At 38.6% G+C, this 19144-nt stretch overlaps 1 protein-coding gene across 2 annotated transcripts in view; it reads right to left on the reverse strand.

Moving 5' to 3' along the window:
* The window catches only part of LOC133658348 (collagen alpha-1(XXVI) chain-like), a 90711-nt gene that overhangs the window by 1785 nt on the left and 69782 nt on the right, over positions 1–19144 (reverse strand). For both annotated transcript variants that reach the window (XM_062060267.1, XM_062060268.1), the window contains exons 8-13: positions 8056–8115; positions 5978–6030; positions 5825–5887; positions 5502–5537; positions 1982–2026; positions 1789–1873 (exon numbers count right to left, since the gene is read on the reverse strand). In XM_062060267.1, coding sequence (XP_061916251.1) covers positions 1789–1873; positions 1982–2026; positions 5502–5537; positions 5825–5887; positions 5978–6030; positions 8056–8115 — 342 coding nt within the window. The remainder of the gene's footprint in view (positions 1–1788; positions 1874–1981; positions 2027–5501; positions 5538–5824; positions 5888–5977; positions 6031–8055; positions 8116–19144) is intronic.

The raw sequence follows: 19144 nt of genomic DNA on the forward strand, positions 1-19144 counted from the left end.
CTGCCTTCTGCCCGACATCGAGAGAGACAAGCGGTAGAAAAACTGATGGATGGATTGAGGATTTTTCCAGTAGCTTTTCAGTTTACGCATATTTCCCGCGGTGTACAGATCTTTTGGGGATTACCTTCGTGCGGTGTGACGCGACCGACTGGCTCTGTGTCGCCTTGGAAACGCTCGAGGCAAACTCAGAGTTTCTTACATCCGCCAAAGAGGTTCTGTTTTTGCCAGGGTTTGTTTGTCTTTGTGTTAGCAAGGTAACTCAAACTTTTATGGATAGATTTTAACAACATTTTTCAGGAAATGTCCAAAAAACAATTCCTCTCATCAACTACAAAGACACTTCACTTCCTGCTTGCACAACAAGGTTTTGTTTGATACCGTCACACGTTACAGTATTATTGTCACAGCTTTGAAACCGAAATACTGCGGTATTTACAGTACCGTTACATCCCTAGAATACATTGATGTAGCCCCTGACGCTGTCCGTTGGAACGATGCATCAACGCGTCCGCCATCTTGAGCAGAGAGAAAGCCGTGTCTGGGTCTATAACAGGGCTGGGCTATTATTTTGACTCGGGGGGCCACCTTTAGAGAACAAAATGTGTCTGGGGGCCAGTATATCCATCTATCTATCTATCTATCTATATCTATATATATACCGCCTTAAAAAACAATGGAATTTTAAATTTTTTTACTGAATGAGACACCCAGAATATACGTGAAAATAAACAATGTTACAATATTAACTATGAAGGATAAAACACTGAATATTGACAACATATGAACGTCACACCCCCTCTCCATCCACATATTTTACAATCAAGCGAAACGCAACAAAAATGCAACAAACACAGCGAAATATGAACGTGAAGTGTAAAAAACCCCACCTACAATCTGATATATGTGATATATCACTAAGCTTTAGAACTTTGTTGTAAAAATCTCCTTCCACGTCTGTCCCTGACACCCACATTTCAGACTCTGGAAACACTCTGTGGAAACACTCCCCACCCACACCGCTTGGTGCCTCGTCTGAGCTGCTGTGACTTACATTACCATAGTAACTAATAAGATTACCATAGTAACTAATTAGATTACCATAGTAACTAATTATATGGACATAGTAACTAACTAGATGACCATAGTAAGTAATTAAATGACCATAGTAACTAATTAGATGACGATAGTAACTCATTAGATGACCATAATAACTCATTAGATGACCATAGTAAGTAATTAAATGACCATAGTAACTAATTAGATGACCATAGTAACTAGTATATCATGCAGATTCCAAGCATTGAAAGACTTAGTATAGTTGAAGACTTACGGTCATTACAAAACATGACTGCACATCATAATGGCAGCTACACTTTACATCTTGAACATCTAAATAAATGACTTTTGGAATGTCCGGCGGGCCAGATTGAAAAGCTTCACAGGCCGCATGTGGCCCCCGGGCCTCAATTTGCCCAGGTCTGTTCTATAAGGTCTCCAAATGATTCACATTTTAGTGCCAGTCAGACCAGTCTGACAAAAGCCCTGCTCAAGATGGCGGCAGTGTTGATGTGCCTGACATGCCTGAAGGCATCATCTATATTTTCACATCCATACCTGAGCGGGATGCCAAGGAGAAAGTTTGCATTTTGTGTATTTATGAAACTTTTAAAAACAATGTTATAGAGCTAACGATATCATGAGTTGTGTATTCCCTGTATTGCGTGTGTTCTGGCGGTGTGGGTGTGTTTCAGAAGCTGGCTGCTAGATGTTGTGTTGTTTTGTGCTCACCATGAATGCCTATCATGTGCTCCAGGATCAGAAGCCTCTCTGCCAGGATCTTCAGGGCCTCCCTGAGCTGTGGCACCACCTCCGCCTAGAAACCAAACAATACATTTACTGGGGAACATGTCGAACGGGACAAGCGGTAGAAAATGAATGGATGGATGGATGTTGCATGTAGACAGGATGCGACACATCTTACCTCATCTAAACCTTCACCTGGCTCTCCTTTAGGCCCTGCCGGCCCCTGGGAATAAAAACACAACCATCTGGTCTTCAATGTCTTGTTTTTATTCTACAAACCCCAAAAGCAGTGAAGTTGTCACGTTGTGTAAATGGTAAATAAAAACAGAAAACAATGATTTGCAAATCCTTGTCAACTTATATTCAATTGAATAGACTGCAAAGACAAGATATTTAACGTTCCCACTGGTAAACTTTGTTATCTTTTGCAAATATTAGCTCATTTGGAATTTGATGCCTGCAACATGTTTCAAAAAAGCTGGCACAAGTGGCAAAAAAGACTGAGAAAGATGAGGAATGCTCATCAAACACTTATTTGGAACATTCCACAGGTGAACAGGCTAATAGGGAACAGGTGGGTGCCATGATTGGATATAAAATCAGCTTCCATGAAATGCTCAGTCATTCACAAACAAGGACGGGGCGAGGGTCACCACTTTGTCAACAAATGCGTGATTGTCGTACAGTTTAAGAACAACATTTCTCAAGGAATTTAGGGACTTCACCATCTACGGTCCGTAATATCATCAAAAGGTTCAGAGAATGCCCGTGACCTTGGATCCTTCAGGCGGCACTGCATAAAAAAATGACAGTGTGTAAAGGATATCACCACATGGGCTCAGCAACACTTCAGAAAACCACTGTCAGTAACTACAGTTGGTCGCTACATCTGTAAGTGCAAGTTAAAACTCTACTATGCAAAGCTAAAGCCATTTATCAACAACACCCAGAAACGCAGCCGGCTTCGCTGGGCCCGAGCTCATCTAAGATGGACTGATGCAAAGTGGAAAAGTGTTCAGTGGTCTGACGAGTCCACATTTCAAACCGTTTTTGGAAATTGTGGACGTCGTGTCCGCAATTTCCAAAGAGGAAAAGAACCATCCGGACTGTTCTAGGCGCAAAGTTGAAAAGCCAGCATCTGTGATGGTATGGGGGTGTATTAGTGCCCAAGACATGGGTAACTTACACATCTGTGAAGGCACCATTAATGCCGAAAGGTACATACAGGTTTTGGAGCAACATATGTTGCCATCCAAGCAACGTTTTCTTATTTCAGCAAGACAATGCCAAGCCACGTGTTACATCAACGTGGCTTCATAGTAAAAGAGTGCGGGTACTAGACTGGCCTGCCTGTAGTCCAGACCTGTCTCCCATTGAAAATGTGTGGTGCATTATGAAGCCTAAAATACCACAACGGGGACCCCCGGACTGTTGAACAACTTAAGCTGTACATCAAGCAAGAATGGGAAAGAATTCCACGTCAAAAATGTGTCTCCTCAGTTCCCAAACCTTTACTGAGTGTTGTTAAAAGGAAAGGCCATGTAACACAGTGGTAAAAATGCCCCTGTGACAACTTTTTTGCAATGTGTTGCTGCCATTAAATTCCAAGTTCATGATTATTTGCAAAAAATAACAAAGTTTCTCAGTGTGAACATGAAATATGTTGTCTTTGCAGTCTATTCAATTGAACATAAGTTGAAAAAGATTTGCAAATCATTGTATTCTGTTTTTATTTACCATTTACACAACATGCCAACTTCACTGCTTTTGGGTTTCACCAAGTACTATCTCAGAAAACACTTACCTAGTACCATCACAATGACCAACATCACAACACAGTAGCATAGTAGGCCTGAATATTCATTACAAACAAGGCTGAGGTTTTAACAAGTACAAACCCCGTTTCCATATGAGTTGGGAAATTGTGTTAGATGTAAATATAAACGGAATACAATGATTTGCAAATCCTTTTCAACCCATATTCAGTTGAATGCACTACAAAGACAACATATTTGATGTTCAAACTCATAAACCTTATTTTTTTTTTGCAAATAATAATTAACTTAGAATTTCATGGCTGCAACACGTGCCAAAGTAGTTGGGAAAGGGCATGTTCACCACTGTGTTACATGGCCTTTCCTTTTAACAACACTCAGTAAACGTTTGGGAACTGAGGAGACACATTTTTTAAGCTCTCAGGTGGAATTATTTCCCATTCTTGCTTGATGTACAGCTTAAGTTGTTCAACAGTCCGGGGTCTCCGTTGTGGTATTTTAGGCTTCATAATGCGCCACACATTTTCAATGGGAGACAGGTCTGGACTACAGGTAGGCCAGTCTAGTACCCGCACTCTTTTACTATGAAGCCACGTTGATGTAACACGTGGCTTGGCATTGTCTTGCTGAAATAAGCAGGGGCGTCCATGGTAACGTTGCTTGGATGGCAACATATGTTGCTCCAAAACCTGTATGTACCTTTCAGCATTAATGGCGCCTTCACAGATGTGTAAGTTACCCATGTCTTGGGCACTAATACACCCCCATACCATCACACATGCTGCCTTTTACACTTTGCGCCTATAACAATCCGGATGGTTCTTTTCCTCTTTGGTCCGGAGGACATGACGTCCACAGTTTCCAAAAACAATTTGAAATGTGGACTCGTCGGACCACAGAGCACTTTTCCACTTTGTATCAGTCCATCTTAGATGAGCTCAGGCCCAGCGAAGCAGACGGCATTTCTGGGTGTTGTTGATCTACGGTTTTCGCCTTGCATAGGAGAGTTTTAACTTGCACTTACAGATGTAGCGACCAACTGTAGTTACTGACAGTGGGTTTCTGAAGTGGTCCTGAGCCCAAGTGGTGATATCCTTTACACACTGATGTCGCTTGTTGATGCAGTACAGCCTAAGGGATCGAAGGTCACGGGCTTAGCTGCTTACGTGCAGTGATTTCTCCACATTCTCTGAAACCTTTGATGATATTACGGAGCGTAGATGGTGAATTCCCTAAATTCCTTGCAATAGCTGGTTGAGAAAGGTTTTTCTTAAACTGTTCAACAATTTGCTCACGCATTTGTTGACAAAGTGGTGACCCTCGCCCCATCCTTGTTTGTGAATGACTGAGCATTTCATGGAATCTACTTTTATACCCAATCATGGCACCCACCTGTTCCCAATTGGCCTGTTCACCTGTGGGATGTTCCAAATAAGTGTTTGATGAGCATTCCTCAACTTTATCAGTATTTATTGCCACCTTTCCCAACTTCTTTGTCACGTGTTGCTGACATCAACTTCTAAAGTTAATGATTATTTGCACAAAAAAAAAAATGTTTATGAGTTTGAATATGGGTTGAATATGGGTTGAAAATTATTTGCAAATCATTTTAATCCGTTTATATTTACATCCAACACAATTTCCCAACTCATATGGAAACGGGGTTTGTATATGTAACAATAATGTCGTTGTGGTTTGTGCAGCCCTTTGAGACACTCGTGATTTAGGGCTATATAAATACACTTTGATTGATTGATTGATAATAGTTTTGGCCAGTGCGACATTACACACAGTTTGAACAGTCACACAGTGTTTGAATATTTAATGAGGTAATTATTTGGCGTACCACCAGATGGAGCCCACATAGCACGTACCCCAGTTTGACAATTGCTGCTGTATTGCACAAAAGGTTTACATACTCACAGCCAGGCCTGGATCGCCTCTTGCACCTGGAGGCCCCTAATGGAGGAAGAACAGAGAGCAAATATTTCATCTCACATGCTCCCCTTCAGCAGACATCTTGTCTTAAATCATTGCTCGCAGTCAGGGATCAGCTTTAAAGGCAGAGGGGACCAGGCATTAGCGAGGCCTGGCCTTGGCCGAGAGTACAGAGGGGAGGATTAGTCATGGACTGGAGTCTTTGAAGCCCAGCCACTTCACCTTTAATGCCTTTTAAGATCGCATGACACATTTGACTGTTCATCATTGTTCTGCCCTGAAAAACTAAAAATTAACAATTGTCTCACCCTTTCCCCCGCGTCTCCTTTAGGTCCAACAATCCCAGGTGTTCCCTGGTCGCCTTCCTTGCCCTGAGTTCAGTCCAACAGATGAACACATGTTAATGATGAGAATCATCTATATTTTTATAGGATCAATATCTAAAGTGTCAATATGCTCACGTCTTGACCCGGCATGCCTGGAATCCCTGGAGGTCCTGTTGGTCCAGGAGGCCCTGAATGATGGTTCACCACATATATGGCATCACTTACAGAGGAAACTTGGCTCAAGGTTGCAGTAAATACAGAGTGCATTGTAAGCCTTTGTGTGTCTGCAGCTTTAATGCTAATGAGCTGTGTTTGTCTTCACTTTTTACCCTCTGACTGAGCGCTTGCCCAACATAATAGATCAGTTATCACATACAACAACGTAACATTATAGAGTAGCGGAGGACACTAGCATAGCTACAATATATTGCCAAAAGTATTTGGCCACCCATCCAAATGATCAGAACCAGGTGTCCTAATCACAGGTGTATACAATCAAGCACTTAGGCATGGAGAGTGTTTCTACAAACATTTGTGAAAGAATGGGCCGCTCTCAGTGATTTCCAGCGTGGAACTGTCATAGGATAAATCCAGTCAAGAAATTTCCTCGCTCCTAAATATTCCAAAGTCTACTGTGGGATTTATTATAAGAAAATGGAAGAGTTTGGGAAAAACAGAAAGTCAGCCACCAAGTGGTAGGAGTGTAACATTTGGTGGAGGAGGAATTATGGTGTGGGGTTGTTTTTCAGGAGTTGGGCTCGGCCCCTTAGTTCCAGTGAAAGGAACTTTGAATGCTCCAGGATACCAAAACATTTTGGACAATTCCATGCGCCCAACCTTGTGGGAACAGTTTGGAGCGGGCCCCTTCCTCTTCCAGCATGACTGTGCACCAGTGTACAAAGCAAGGTCCATAAAGACATGGATGACAGAGTCTGGTGTGGATGAACTTGACTGGCCTGCACAGAGTCCTGACCTGAACCCGATAGAACACCTTTGGGATGAATTTAGAACGGAGACTGAGAGCCAGGCCTTCTCCACCAACATCAGTGTGTGACCTCACCAACACGCTTTTGGAAAGATGGTGGAAAATTGCTATAAACACACTCCGCAACCTTGTGGACAGCCTTCCCAGAAGAGTTGAAGCTGTAATAGCTGCAAAAGGTGGACCCACATCATATTGAACCCTATGGGTTAAGAATGGGATCGCACTTACGTACAACACTTAAGACCTTCAGTATATCAGTATGTGGAATTAAATTATGGAATGGACTAAGCAAAGAAATCCAACAATGTACTAATATGATCCACTTCAAGAAACTCTTCAAACTTAAAGTGTTTACAAAGTACAAAGAAGAAGAACCATGATTAACATTCTGAATTTATTCTATCCATCCATTCATTTTCTAGATAATCTTATTTATCTCACCATATGAAATATAATTTACTTCTTTAATTGTGATTTATTTATTTATTTATTTTTATTGTGATTACTTATGGAGTATATTGTGAATAAATTGAGAACAGGAAGTGAGTTCTAGCAACTGCTATGTAAAGGAAAAAGGGTCGGACTAAATAAGCTCTGCTTCTTCCTACTCCTTTTCCAACATGTTGAATAGAGAAACTTGAAATTGTGATGTATCATGTTGCATGCATGCATGTGTGACGTATCATGTTGCATGCATGCATGTGTGACGTATCATGTTGCATGCATGCATGTGTGACGTATCATGTTGCATGCATGCATGTGTGACGTATCATGTTGCATGCATGCATGTGTGACGTATCATGTTGTATGCATGCATGTGTGACGTATCATGTTGTATGCATGCATGTGTGACGTATCATGTTGTATGCATGCATGATCCAAATAAACTCAAACTCAAGTCAAGTATTCAAAGAAGCTGAACTGAACACACAGGCTTCAAGTCTTTTTAACTTGCGTTCAAGACTCAGCCTTTGTGCATTAACGGCCTCACAGACAGTCACACATTTTAGAACTGTTTTTAAAAATGATAAATAAATAAATAAATTAAATAAATAAATATAAAAAAATAAATAAAATAAAATGCAAACATTTCTCACTCTGGGGGTAAAACAAAATCTCAGACAGCCACTTTAAGAGCCTCAGGTTGCAGAACCCTGAGATTCTAGTTGATACAGCTTTCCGACTGTCAAGTGTACCTAATGTTGCGGCTGAGGGATGTTGTTTGTACCTGGGGGGCCACTGGGACCAGCTGGACCAGGAGGGCCAACTGGATGGATGTGGTCTTCCTCTGGGAAAGAAGCGCAAAACAGACAATTGAAAATCCACATTGTGTAAGCGGTGGTCAGACACACAGTTTGGGACACATGCAACATTGGCTTTAATGCACATGTTAGACCTCAAACTGTTGTTGCTACAATGGGCTATTGATGAGCTGTTATTCAAACAAAATATTTCCCAATCAACATCATTCAAAATGTGATGAAAGAACACCAAAACCCTCGGGGTAATACCGTGACCCTTTAATAATTGTATGATGCATGTTTTATGATGTTTTACAATCCTATTATCACAGAATATGGATTATGCACACAGCGTGTGGTGCCAGTGATGCTTGCAATGTAGTATTTCATTGTTTGCAGTCCTTTTCTTTCTTGTTTTTAAGTCGGCAGTGCAGGTATAGTACTTTATACACACCCATTCTTGTATTTCTTACCTTCTTGAGACCTCTAAAAAATACCTACCTCTTTAGGACCACCCTTTGTAGATATATAAAGATGTGTATTTACAAAATTAATAATATATACATACTATGTAAATATAAAATAGGTAAGCTTTTAGTTAATTATTTTGGGGGGGGATTTTTTGATTGTAATTGGTATTTAATATTCATTATTTATTTCCAAGTTATTACAGTATGTCTCTATATACATATTTATTTATTTTTATTAATTTTGCCCAAAGGGGGCGCATTTCAATTTCTTAAACACATTTTTGTATTTTTTACCTTCTTGAGACCTCCGAAAAAGGCCTACCTCTTTAGGACCACCCTTTGTAGGTATATAAATATTTGTATTTACAACAAGAATAACATATACATACAATGCAAATACAAAAAAGGTAAGCTTTTAGGTAATTTTTAATTTTTTGTTTGAAATTGTTTTTTAATCTTCATTATTTACTACAAATTATTACAGTATGTCTCTATATACATATTTTTTTTATTTTTTTATTAATTTTAGCCAATGGGGGCGCATTTCAATTTCTTACACACATTCTTGTATTTGTTACCTGCTTGAGATCTGAGAAAAATGCCTACCTCTTTAGGACAACCCTTTCTAGATATATACAGATTTGTATTTACAACATTAATAATATATACATACTATGCAAATATAAAAAAGGCAAACAATTTTTTAAATATTTTATTTTTATTTTTTTTGTAATTTGTTTTTAGTCTTCATTATTTACTTCAAGTTATTACAGTATGTCTCTATATACATATTTATTGTATTTTTTTCATTAATTTTGGCCAAAGGGGGCGCATTTCAATTTCTTACACACACTTGTTATTTCATATGTTGGCCAGTGGGGGAGCAATTCAAAATTTGAAACACACACTTCTTATTTCATATGTTGACCAGAGGGGGAGCACTTTTAAAAGCGACACAGTCAATTTGAAAAATCCCTCCTTTTTGGGATCACCCTCATTTTGATAGATGTCACCAGCAGGGGTGCAAATGAGACATTGTCTATTAGATGCAATGTTATTGGGACCATGATTTATGTCATCACTTGTTCACACCTCCTCATATAATGATAAATGGGTTATACTTGTATAGCGCTTTTCTACCTTCAAGGTACTCAAAGCGCTTTGACAGTATTTCCACATTCACCCATTCACACACACATTCACACACTGATGGAGGGAGCTGCCATGCAAGGCGCTGCCAGCAGCCATCAGGAGCAAGGGTGAAGTGTCTTGCCCAAGGACACAACGGACGTGACTAGGATGGTAGAAGGTGGGGATTGAACCCCAGTAACCAGCAACCCTCCGATTGCTGGCACAGCCACTCTACCAACTTCGCCACGCCGTCCCTATATGGAAGATATTTTTCCTTCTTCATGTCTCAAGAAGGGTAGAAATACAAGAACACACACACAAACCTAATCCAGGTGTGTCACATTTCATCCCAGATGAGTTGACTAATCCCTATACCTCAGCTCACTAACAATTATGTTGTGCAACCAACTGCATGGATGAGTGACACAAAAGAACAAGACAAAAAAAAAACTGTCCAATGGTTTCCTTTCCCGCCCCACCCAAGTATTGTACAGAACTCTTTAAACAAATCTGAGGGAGGAAAGGAAAACCTTTTCCAAGTCTATATACGGTGAGAGTGATTGACAAGCAGCAGCAGGATGAGCCCAAGCAGCTGCCATTAAATGGACTATTAAAGACACTTAGACAGGGTCTGTTTTCACAGAGGTGGAAACCGTGCCTTGTTCACAGCGTGTGAGATGTGTTAAAGAAAGCTTGTAAGAGGAAGAAAAAAACCCAACACGGCCACACTCCCACTTGCTTTCCACTTATTAAGCATATGCTGGCTATCTCAGCCCACCCCATGTTGAGACAACACTGTTACATTATGGCTAACGTCCACAGAATAAAAAAGGAAGAAGCAGATTTTCCTCTGGAACTAATTTCCCCATGCTCTAACCTGCGCCCTGGCCAAGGAACTTCACATGAGTGGCAGCCCATCTCCTCCCCGGCTGGCCCAGGGCCACAGTCTCTTCCCCGAAATGCACACTGTTGTGCTGACAGCTAACAAATTAGGGCCGATTTACAGCCGGTTGCTTCTCCCTCCGCACCCCTCTCCCCCCCCCGGGCTAACATGGTCCCACAGACCCAAATCTGCATTGTTCCAGACCCGCAGTCACGGTTGTGGGAGCACAGAGGCTAACACTGCTTCATGGGAGCCAGTGTGTGCATCACGGGTGTCTGCTGCCTCTCAGTGGACACAGTCAAAAGGTCCATATTGCAGAAAAGGGCTGGCAAAAAATAAGATAGAAAGACTACATTTTAGAACAAAAATACTAATGAAATGATCTGTCCATGGAGATAGTTATTTTTATTTGATAAGACATCCTAAATTAAGATTTCGGTATGGGGAACATATTCACCATTAATTAGTTGCTTATTAACATGCACATTAGTAACATATTGGCTCTTAATTAGTCATTATTAAGTACCTATTAATGCCTTATTCTGCATGGCCTTATTATAAAACCAGTAAGCCATTAACTAAGAGTCTTCCCTCAATAACCTCAGAATTATTGCTTATTAGAATAGAATAGAATAGAAAGTACTTTATTGATCCCTGGGGGAAATTCAGCACCACAGTTCGCTCACAATAGACAATAAACACTTAGGTATTTTTTACATGTGAATAATATAAATACAGTCTATTATACAGCATTATTCACATGTGAATAATATAAATACAGTCTAGTATACAGCATTATTCACATGTGAATAATATAAATACAGTCTATTATACAGCATTATTCACATGTGAATAATATAAATACAGTCTATTATACAGCATTATTCATATGTGAATAATATAAATACAGTCTATTATACAGCATTATTCACATGTGAATAATATAAATACAGTCTATTATACAGCATTATTCACATGTGAATAATATAAATACAGTCTATTACACAGCATTATTCACATGTGAATAATATAAATACAGTCTATTACACAGCATTATTAACATGTGAATAATATAAATACAGTCTATTATACAGCATTGTTCACATGTGAATAATATAGATACAGTCTATTATACAGAATTATTCACATGCAAGTAATATAAATACACAGTCTATTATACAGCATTATTCACATGTGAATAATATAAATACAGTCTATTATTCAGCATTATTCACATGTGAATAATATAAATACAGTCTATTATTCAGCATTATTCACATGTGAATAACATAAATACAGTCTATTATACGGCATTATTCACATGTGAATAATATAAATAGTCTATTATACAGCATTATTCACATGTGAATAACATAAATACAGTCTATTATACAGCATTATTCACATGTGAATAACATAAATACAGTCTATTATACAGAATTATTCACATGTTAATAATATAAATACAGTCTATTATACAGCATTATTTACATGTGAATAATATAAATACAGGCTATTACACAGCATTATTCACATGTGAATAATATAAATACAGTTTAATATACAGCATTATTCACATGTGAATAATATAAATACAGTCTATTGCACAGCATTATACGCATGTGAATAACATAAATACAGTCTATTATACAGCATTATTCACATGTGAATAACATAAATACAGTCTATTATACAGCATTATTCACATGCTAACAATATAAATACAGTCTATTATACAGCATTATTCACATGTGCGTAATATAAATACAGGCTATTACACAGCATTATTCACATGTGAATAATATAAATACAGTCTATTATACAGCATTATTCACATGTGAATAATATAAATACAGTCTATTACACAGCATTATTCACATGTGAATAACATAAATACAGTCTATTACACAGCATTATTCACATGTGAATAACATAAATACAGTCTATTATACAGAATTATTCACATGTGAGTAATATAAATACAGGCTATTACACAGCATTATTCACATGTGAATAATATAAATACAGTCTATTATACAGCATTATTCACATGTGAATAACAAATACAGTCTGTTATACAGCATTATTCACATGTGAATAATATAAATACATTATGCATTTACAGTACATGTACAGTCAAAAGGAACATAACATTAGTAACCCTAACCCTTATATGTTCCCCTAGCGTCCAAATAACTCAAAATTAAGTCTTTGTTACTTTAATAAGCAACTAATTAATGGTGAATATGTTCCCCATACTAAAGTGTTACCAAGATTTCTATATTTTATCCTGAAAACAAGCATTTTTCAATTTGAAATTTTTAAATGAAGCATTGTGAAACAAGATTTTTCTATGTGTGGAAAATCTAAATATCCTATTGGAATAGCTATTTTCTCAATTGTACCATTTTTAAACTACAATAGACGAGTAATGTCAATGGCGAAAAAAAAAAACAAACAGCTCTTAAAACTAGGAATATTTCTAGAAATAAAATGTTCCTATGGTAAGTGGCAAATATTTTGCCGTGCACATACAAAATGTGTTAATGTGGATAAAATGGGGCTATTTTTTAAGATAATTCTAAGCAGAGAGTCAAACATACAGTACAGGCCAAATGTTTGGACACACCTTCTCATTCACAACACAACTGATGGTCCCAACCCCATTGGTAAAGCAAGAAATTCTACTAATCAACCCTGATAAGGCACACCTGTGAAGCGAAAACCATTTCAGGTGACTACCTCTTGAAGCTCATGGAGAGAATGCCAAGAGTGTGCAAAGCAGTAATCAGAGCAAAGGGTGGCTATTTTGAAGAAACTAGAATATAAAACATGTTTTCAGTTATTTCACCTTTTTTGGTTAAGTACATAACTCCACATGTGTTCATTCATAGTTTTGATGTGACAATCTACAATGTAAATAGTCATGAAAATAAAGAAAACACATTGAATGAGGAGAAAGTGTGTCCAAACTTTTGGCCTGTACTGTATGTATATATATATATATATATATATATACACATACATACATACATACATACATACATACATACATACATACATATATATATAAATATATATATACACATACAGTGTTGGGACTACTGTAACGCCGTTAGTTTCGGCGGTAACTAGTAATCTAACGCGTTATTTTTTATATTCAGTAACTCAGTTACCGTTACTACATGATGCGTTACTGCGTTATTTTACGTTACTTGTTATGTAGTATCGGCTAGAAACAGAAGATCTGAGTGTGTTTTGTGGCAGCGCTGCGGTGTCGTTCTTCTGAATCTCTTGTGTCACACGGAGGAGGCGCGCTGTGTGTGTGTCTGAGTGTGGGAAGGGGAGGGAAGGGAGGGGTGCGCGCAGCAGCATTCGTGAGGGAGGGGCGGAGACAGAGAGAGCGAGAGAGTTGTTAACATGCATGCGTCGCCAGGCTCAGCTTTTTATCGATAGATTTATCCGATTTAATTTTTTATTATCTATAGCAGGTGTGTCAAAACTGTGCCCCGGAGGCCATTTGCGGCCCACAGCACATTCTAAAAATACTATTAAAATAAACAAAAACATAACAAAAGTGAAATAAAAAAGCTTAAAGGTGAAATGTAATTTAGAAAGAGTTGCAATGTGGACTAATAAAACAAAGCTGTTTTTTTTTTCTTTCAAACTGTCATTGCTCAAAACATAATATTGAATCAAAATCAATGTTATTATGAATTATAGTACACACACTCTGTCAATTCTCTTATATATGGGGACGGCGTGGCGAAGTTGGTAGAGTGGCCGTGCCAGCAATCTGAGGGTTACTGGTTCAATCCCCACCTTCTACCATCCTAGTCACGTCCGTTGTGTCCTTAAGCAAGACACTGTACCCTTGCTCCTGATGGGACTGGTTAGCGCCGTGCATGGCAGCTCCCGCCATCAGTGTGTGAATGTGTGTGTGTGAATGGGTGAATGCGGAAAATAGTGTCAAAGCGCTTTGAGTTCCTTAAAAAGGTAGAAAAGCGCTATACAAGTACGACCCATTTACCATTTACCATTTTACTCTTTCATTCTAGACTTCTAGAGTGTTTGATTATCACATCACTCTAAATGTATAGACTATAAAGTTAACAAACATAAAGAGGGATCCTAGTGGGCGAGGCCAATCTTTCCTTTTCTCTAAACTAAAACTGGGGAAATGTGTAGAGTGTTCTGGGCTTCAGACATGATTTTATTTCAGAATTCCTTGAGAGAAAAAACGCCTGGTTAGGCTTTGGTATGTCAAAATAAACTTTAAGTACGTATTTGGTTTACAGCTATGTTGTTATTATGCTGTTTGTTACTTATGTATGTTATGTTGCAGCTATTTAAAATAGTTTTGTCAATTTGTTCTGGCCTGAAATAAGTTGGCCCTTTGAAACATATCTTTGTTTTTGTGTGTTGTATGTAGACCACATTGTTTGTGTGTTGTATGTAGACCACATTGTTTGTGTGTTGTATGTAGACCACATTGTTTGTGTGTTGTATGTAGACCACATTGTTTGTGTGTTGTATGTAGACCACATTGTTTGTGTGTTGTATGTAGACCACATTGTTTGTGTGTTGTATGTAGACCACATTGTTTGTTTGTTGTATGTAGACCACATTGTTTGTGTGTTGTATGTAGACCACATTGTTTGTGTGTTGTATGTAGACCACATTGTTTGTGTGTTGTATGTAGACCACATTGTTTGTGTGTTGTATGTAGACCACATTGTTTGTGTGTTGTATGTAGACCACATTGCTTAGCAGAGTTCAGTGATGCAAATGCATGGCAAGTTGATCAACAGATTGTATTATTCTCCAGTGCAATAACAGTACTGAAATTAAAGCTAAAAGGGCATTAATGGGAGCTTTAAAAAAAAGAAGTAACTAAATAGTTACTTTTCACAACACATTACTTTTTGGTGCAAGTAACTGAGTTAGTAACGGAGTTACTTTTGAAATAAAGTAACTAGTAACTGTAACTAGTTACTGGTTTTCAGTAACTAACCCAACACTGCGCATATATATATATATATATATATATATATATATATATTTATATACTGTATATCCATACATCCATCCACTTTCTACCGCTTGTCCCTTTCGGGGAAGGTGGAGTACACACTCGACAAGTCGCTTTGAAACAAAATGGAGCTGTTTGGCCACAATACCCAGCAATATGTTTGGAGGAGAAAAGGTGAGGCCTTTAATCCCAGGAACACCATCCCTACCGTCAAGCATGGTGGTGGTAGTATTATGCTCTGGGCCTGTTCTGCTGCCAATGAAACTGGTGCTTTACAGAGAGTAAATTAGACAATGACAAAAGGAGGATTACCTCCAAATTCTCCAGCCCGGATGTTGGGTCTTGGGCGCAGTTGGGTGTTCCAACAGGACAATGACCCCAAACACACGTCAAAAGTGGTAAAGGAATGGCTAAATCAGGCTAGAATGAAGGTTTTAGAATGGTCTTCAGAAAGTCCTGACTTAAACGTGTGGACAATGCTGAAGAAACAAGTCCATGTCAGAAAAGCAACACATTTAGCTGAACTGCACCAATTTTGTGGTAAAAAAATTCAAGCAGAAGCTTGTGGATGGCTACCAAAAGCGCCTTATTGCAATAAAACTTGCCAAGGGACATGTAAGCAAATATTAACATTGCTGTATGTATACTTTTGACCCAGCAGATTTGCTCACATTTTCAGTAGACCCATAATAAATTCATAAAAGAAGCAAACTTCATGAATGTTTTTTGTGACCAACAAGTATGTGCTCCACTCACTCTATCACAAAAAAATAAGAGTTGTAGAAATGATTGGAAACTCAAGATAGCCATGGCATGATGTTCTTTACAAGTGTATGTACACTTTTGACCAGGACTGTATATAGTAGTGTGGGCTGCACTGAAGGCAAACGGGGTAAAGTGTCTTTATCCCAAAGGGATGGAAGAAGAGGGATTCAAACCTGGAACCATCCCTTCCATTGGTTTTAGCTTTTAATGTACAAAATGTATCAAAGTGTCCTTATATATTTTTTTGCATGTGGCCAACATGGAAACGTCTGGTTATCCTTCACCTAAAAGAAGTCCACAAGTATGTTTTGCTTTTTTTGGGCTTTTCCTGTGTGGGTGCCAGTGAAGGACAAGAAAATGACTGGTATGTAAGAAACTGAACTTGTCTCCCACTTCACCACATTGTATTGCAACAAGTCTCTGTTCTGGCTGCTCAGTACAAAATGGCAAAATAATGCAATTATGATTAGAAGAAGCAAGGTGCATTAATAGGCTAAGTATACTTCAAAACCAGTTAAGCTAACTTCAGTTATATCAAAGCCAACATTTCTTTGTAGATTTCTGCTTTTGATGGTGAGAAAGTAAACACCACAAGTTGTGGTCAAAATAAAAAATCTGTGTTTTGGGGAGTAGAGGAGATCCTAGTAGTATCATATTCTGCGTGTCCTCATTGGAGCCAATCCGAGCTGACTTTGGGTTAGAGCAGGCCTAGGCAATTATTTTGACTCGGGGGCCAAATTTAGAGAGAAAATGTATATATATTTTTAGGAGCACTAATAATAAACCTCACAATAATGTCTGATTGAAAGCTAAAAACGTTATGACAGACCGCCTTAAAAAAGGGAATGGAATTAAAATTTTTTTTACTGAATGAGACACCCAGAATGTACATGGAAATGAAGAATGTGGGATTTACAATATTAACTATGGAGGATAAAACACTGAATATTGACAACATATGAACGTCACACCCCCTCTTGATTGACATATCTTACAATGAAGAGAAACGCAACAAAAATAAAACAAAGTGAAATATGAACATGAAGGGTAAAAAAAAACCCCACCTACAATCTGATATATGTGATATATCACTAAGCTTTACAACTTTGTTGTAAAAATCTCCTTCCACGTCTGTCCCTGACACCCACATTTCAGGCTCTGGAAACACTCTGTGGAAACGCTCATTAGATGACCATAGCAATTAATTAGATGGTCATAGTAACTCATTAGATGACCATAGTAACTAATTAGATTATCATAACAACAAATTATATGACCATAGTAACTAATTAGATGATCATAGTAACTAATTAGATGATCATAGTAACTAATTAGATGGCCATAATAACTAATTAGATTATCATAGCAACTAATTATATGACCATAGTAACTAAATAGTTGATGATAATAATTGATTGATTGATTGAGACTTTTATTAGTAGGTTGCACAGTGAAGTACATATTCCGTACAATTGACCACTAAATGGTAACACCCGAATAAGTTTTTCAACTTGTTTAAGTCGGGGTCCACTTAAATTGATTCATGATACAGATATATACTATCATATATACTATCATCATAATACAGTCATCACACAAGATAATCACATTGAATTATTTACATTATTTACAATCAGGAGTGTGGAGGGGGGGTGGGGTGGGGGGGTGGGGATATGGACATCAAGTAGTGGACATAGAGAGAGAGAGAGAGAGAGAGAGAGAGAGAGAGAGAGAGATCAGAAGGCATAAGAAAAAGAATCTGCATTTGATTGTTTACATTTGATTATTAGCAATCCGGGGAGGGTGTTAGTTTAGGGTTGTAGCTGCCTGGAGGTGAACTTTTATAGCGGTTTTGAAGGAGGATAGAGATGCCCTTTCTTTTATACCTGTTGGGAGCGCATTCCACATTGATGTGGCATAGAAAGAGAATGAGTTAAGACCTTTGTTAGTTCGGAATCTGGGTTTAACGTGGTTAGTGGAGCACCCCCTGGTGTTGTGGTTATGGCGGTCATTTACGTTAAGGAAGTAGTTTGACATGTACTTCGGTATCAGGGAGGTGTAGCGGATTTTATAGACTAGGCTCAGTGCAAGTTGTTTAACTCTGTCCTCCACCTTGAGCCAGCCCACTTTAGAGAAGTGGGTAGGAGTGAGGTGGGATCTGGGGTGGAGGTCTAGAAGTAACCTGACTAGCTTGTTCTGAGATGTTTGGAGTTTAGATTTGAGGGTTTTGGAGGTGCTAGGGTACCAGGAGGTGCATGCGTAATCGAAAAAGGGTTGAACGAGAGTTCCCGCCAGAATCCTCAAGGTGCTTTTGTTGACCAGAGAGGAAATTCTGTAGAGAAATCTTGTTCGTTGGTTAACCTTTTTGATTACCTTGGTTGCCATTTTATCACAGGAAAGGTTAGCCTCTAGAATGGAACCTAGGTAGGTGACCTCATCTTTCCTGGTGATGACACTGTCACCTACTTTTATGGTGAAGTGATTGACTCTCTTAAGTTTGATGTGGGACCCAAACAGGATGGATTCTGTTTTACCCAAGTGGATGGATAGCTTGTTGTCAGCGAGCCAGGTGCAAGTTCTACAGAGCTCAGCACTGAGGATTTTCTCCACCTGTGACTTGTCCTTGCCGGATACCAGCAGGGCAGAGTCATCCGCAAACAAAAACAATTCACAGTCACATGCCGATGACATGTCGTTTATGTATATTAGGAACAGTAAAGGTCCCAATATACTGCCTTGGGGGACTCCACAGCTCACCGAGAGGGGGGGGGACATGGTGCCGTTCACCTCTACCA

Source organism: Entelurus aequoreus, linkage group LG10, assembly GCF_033978785.1.
Source record: "Entelurus aequoreus isolate RoL-2023_Sb linkage group LG10, RoL_Eaeq_v1.1, whole genome shotgun sequence".
Classification (NCBI taxonomy): Eukaryota; Metazoa; Chordata; class Actinopteri; order Syngnathiformes; family Syngnathidae; genus Entelurus; species Entelurus aequoreus.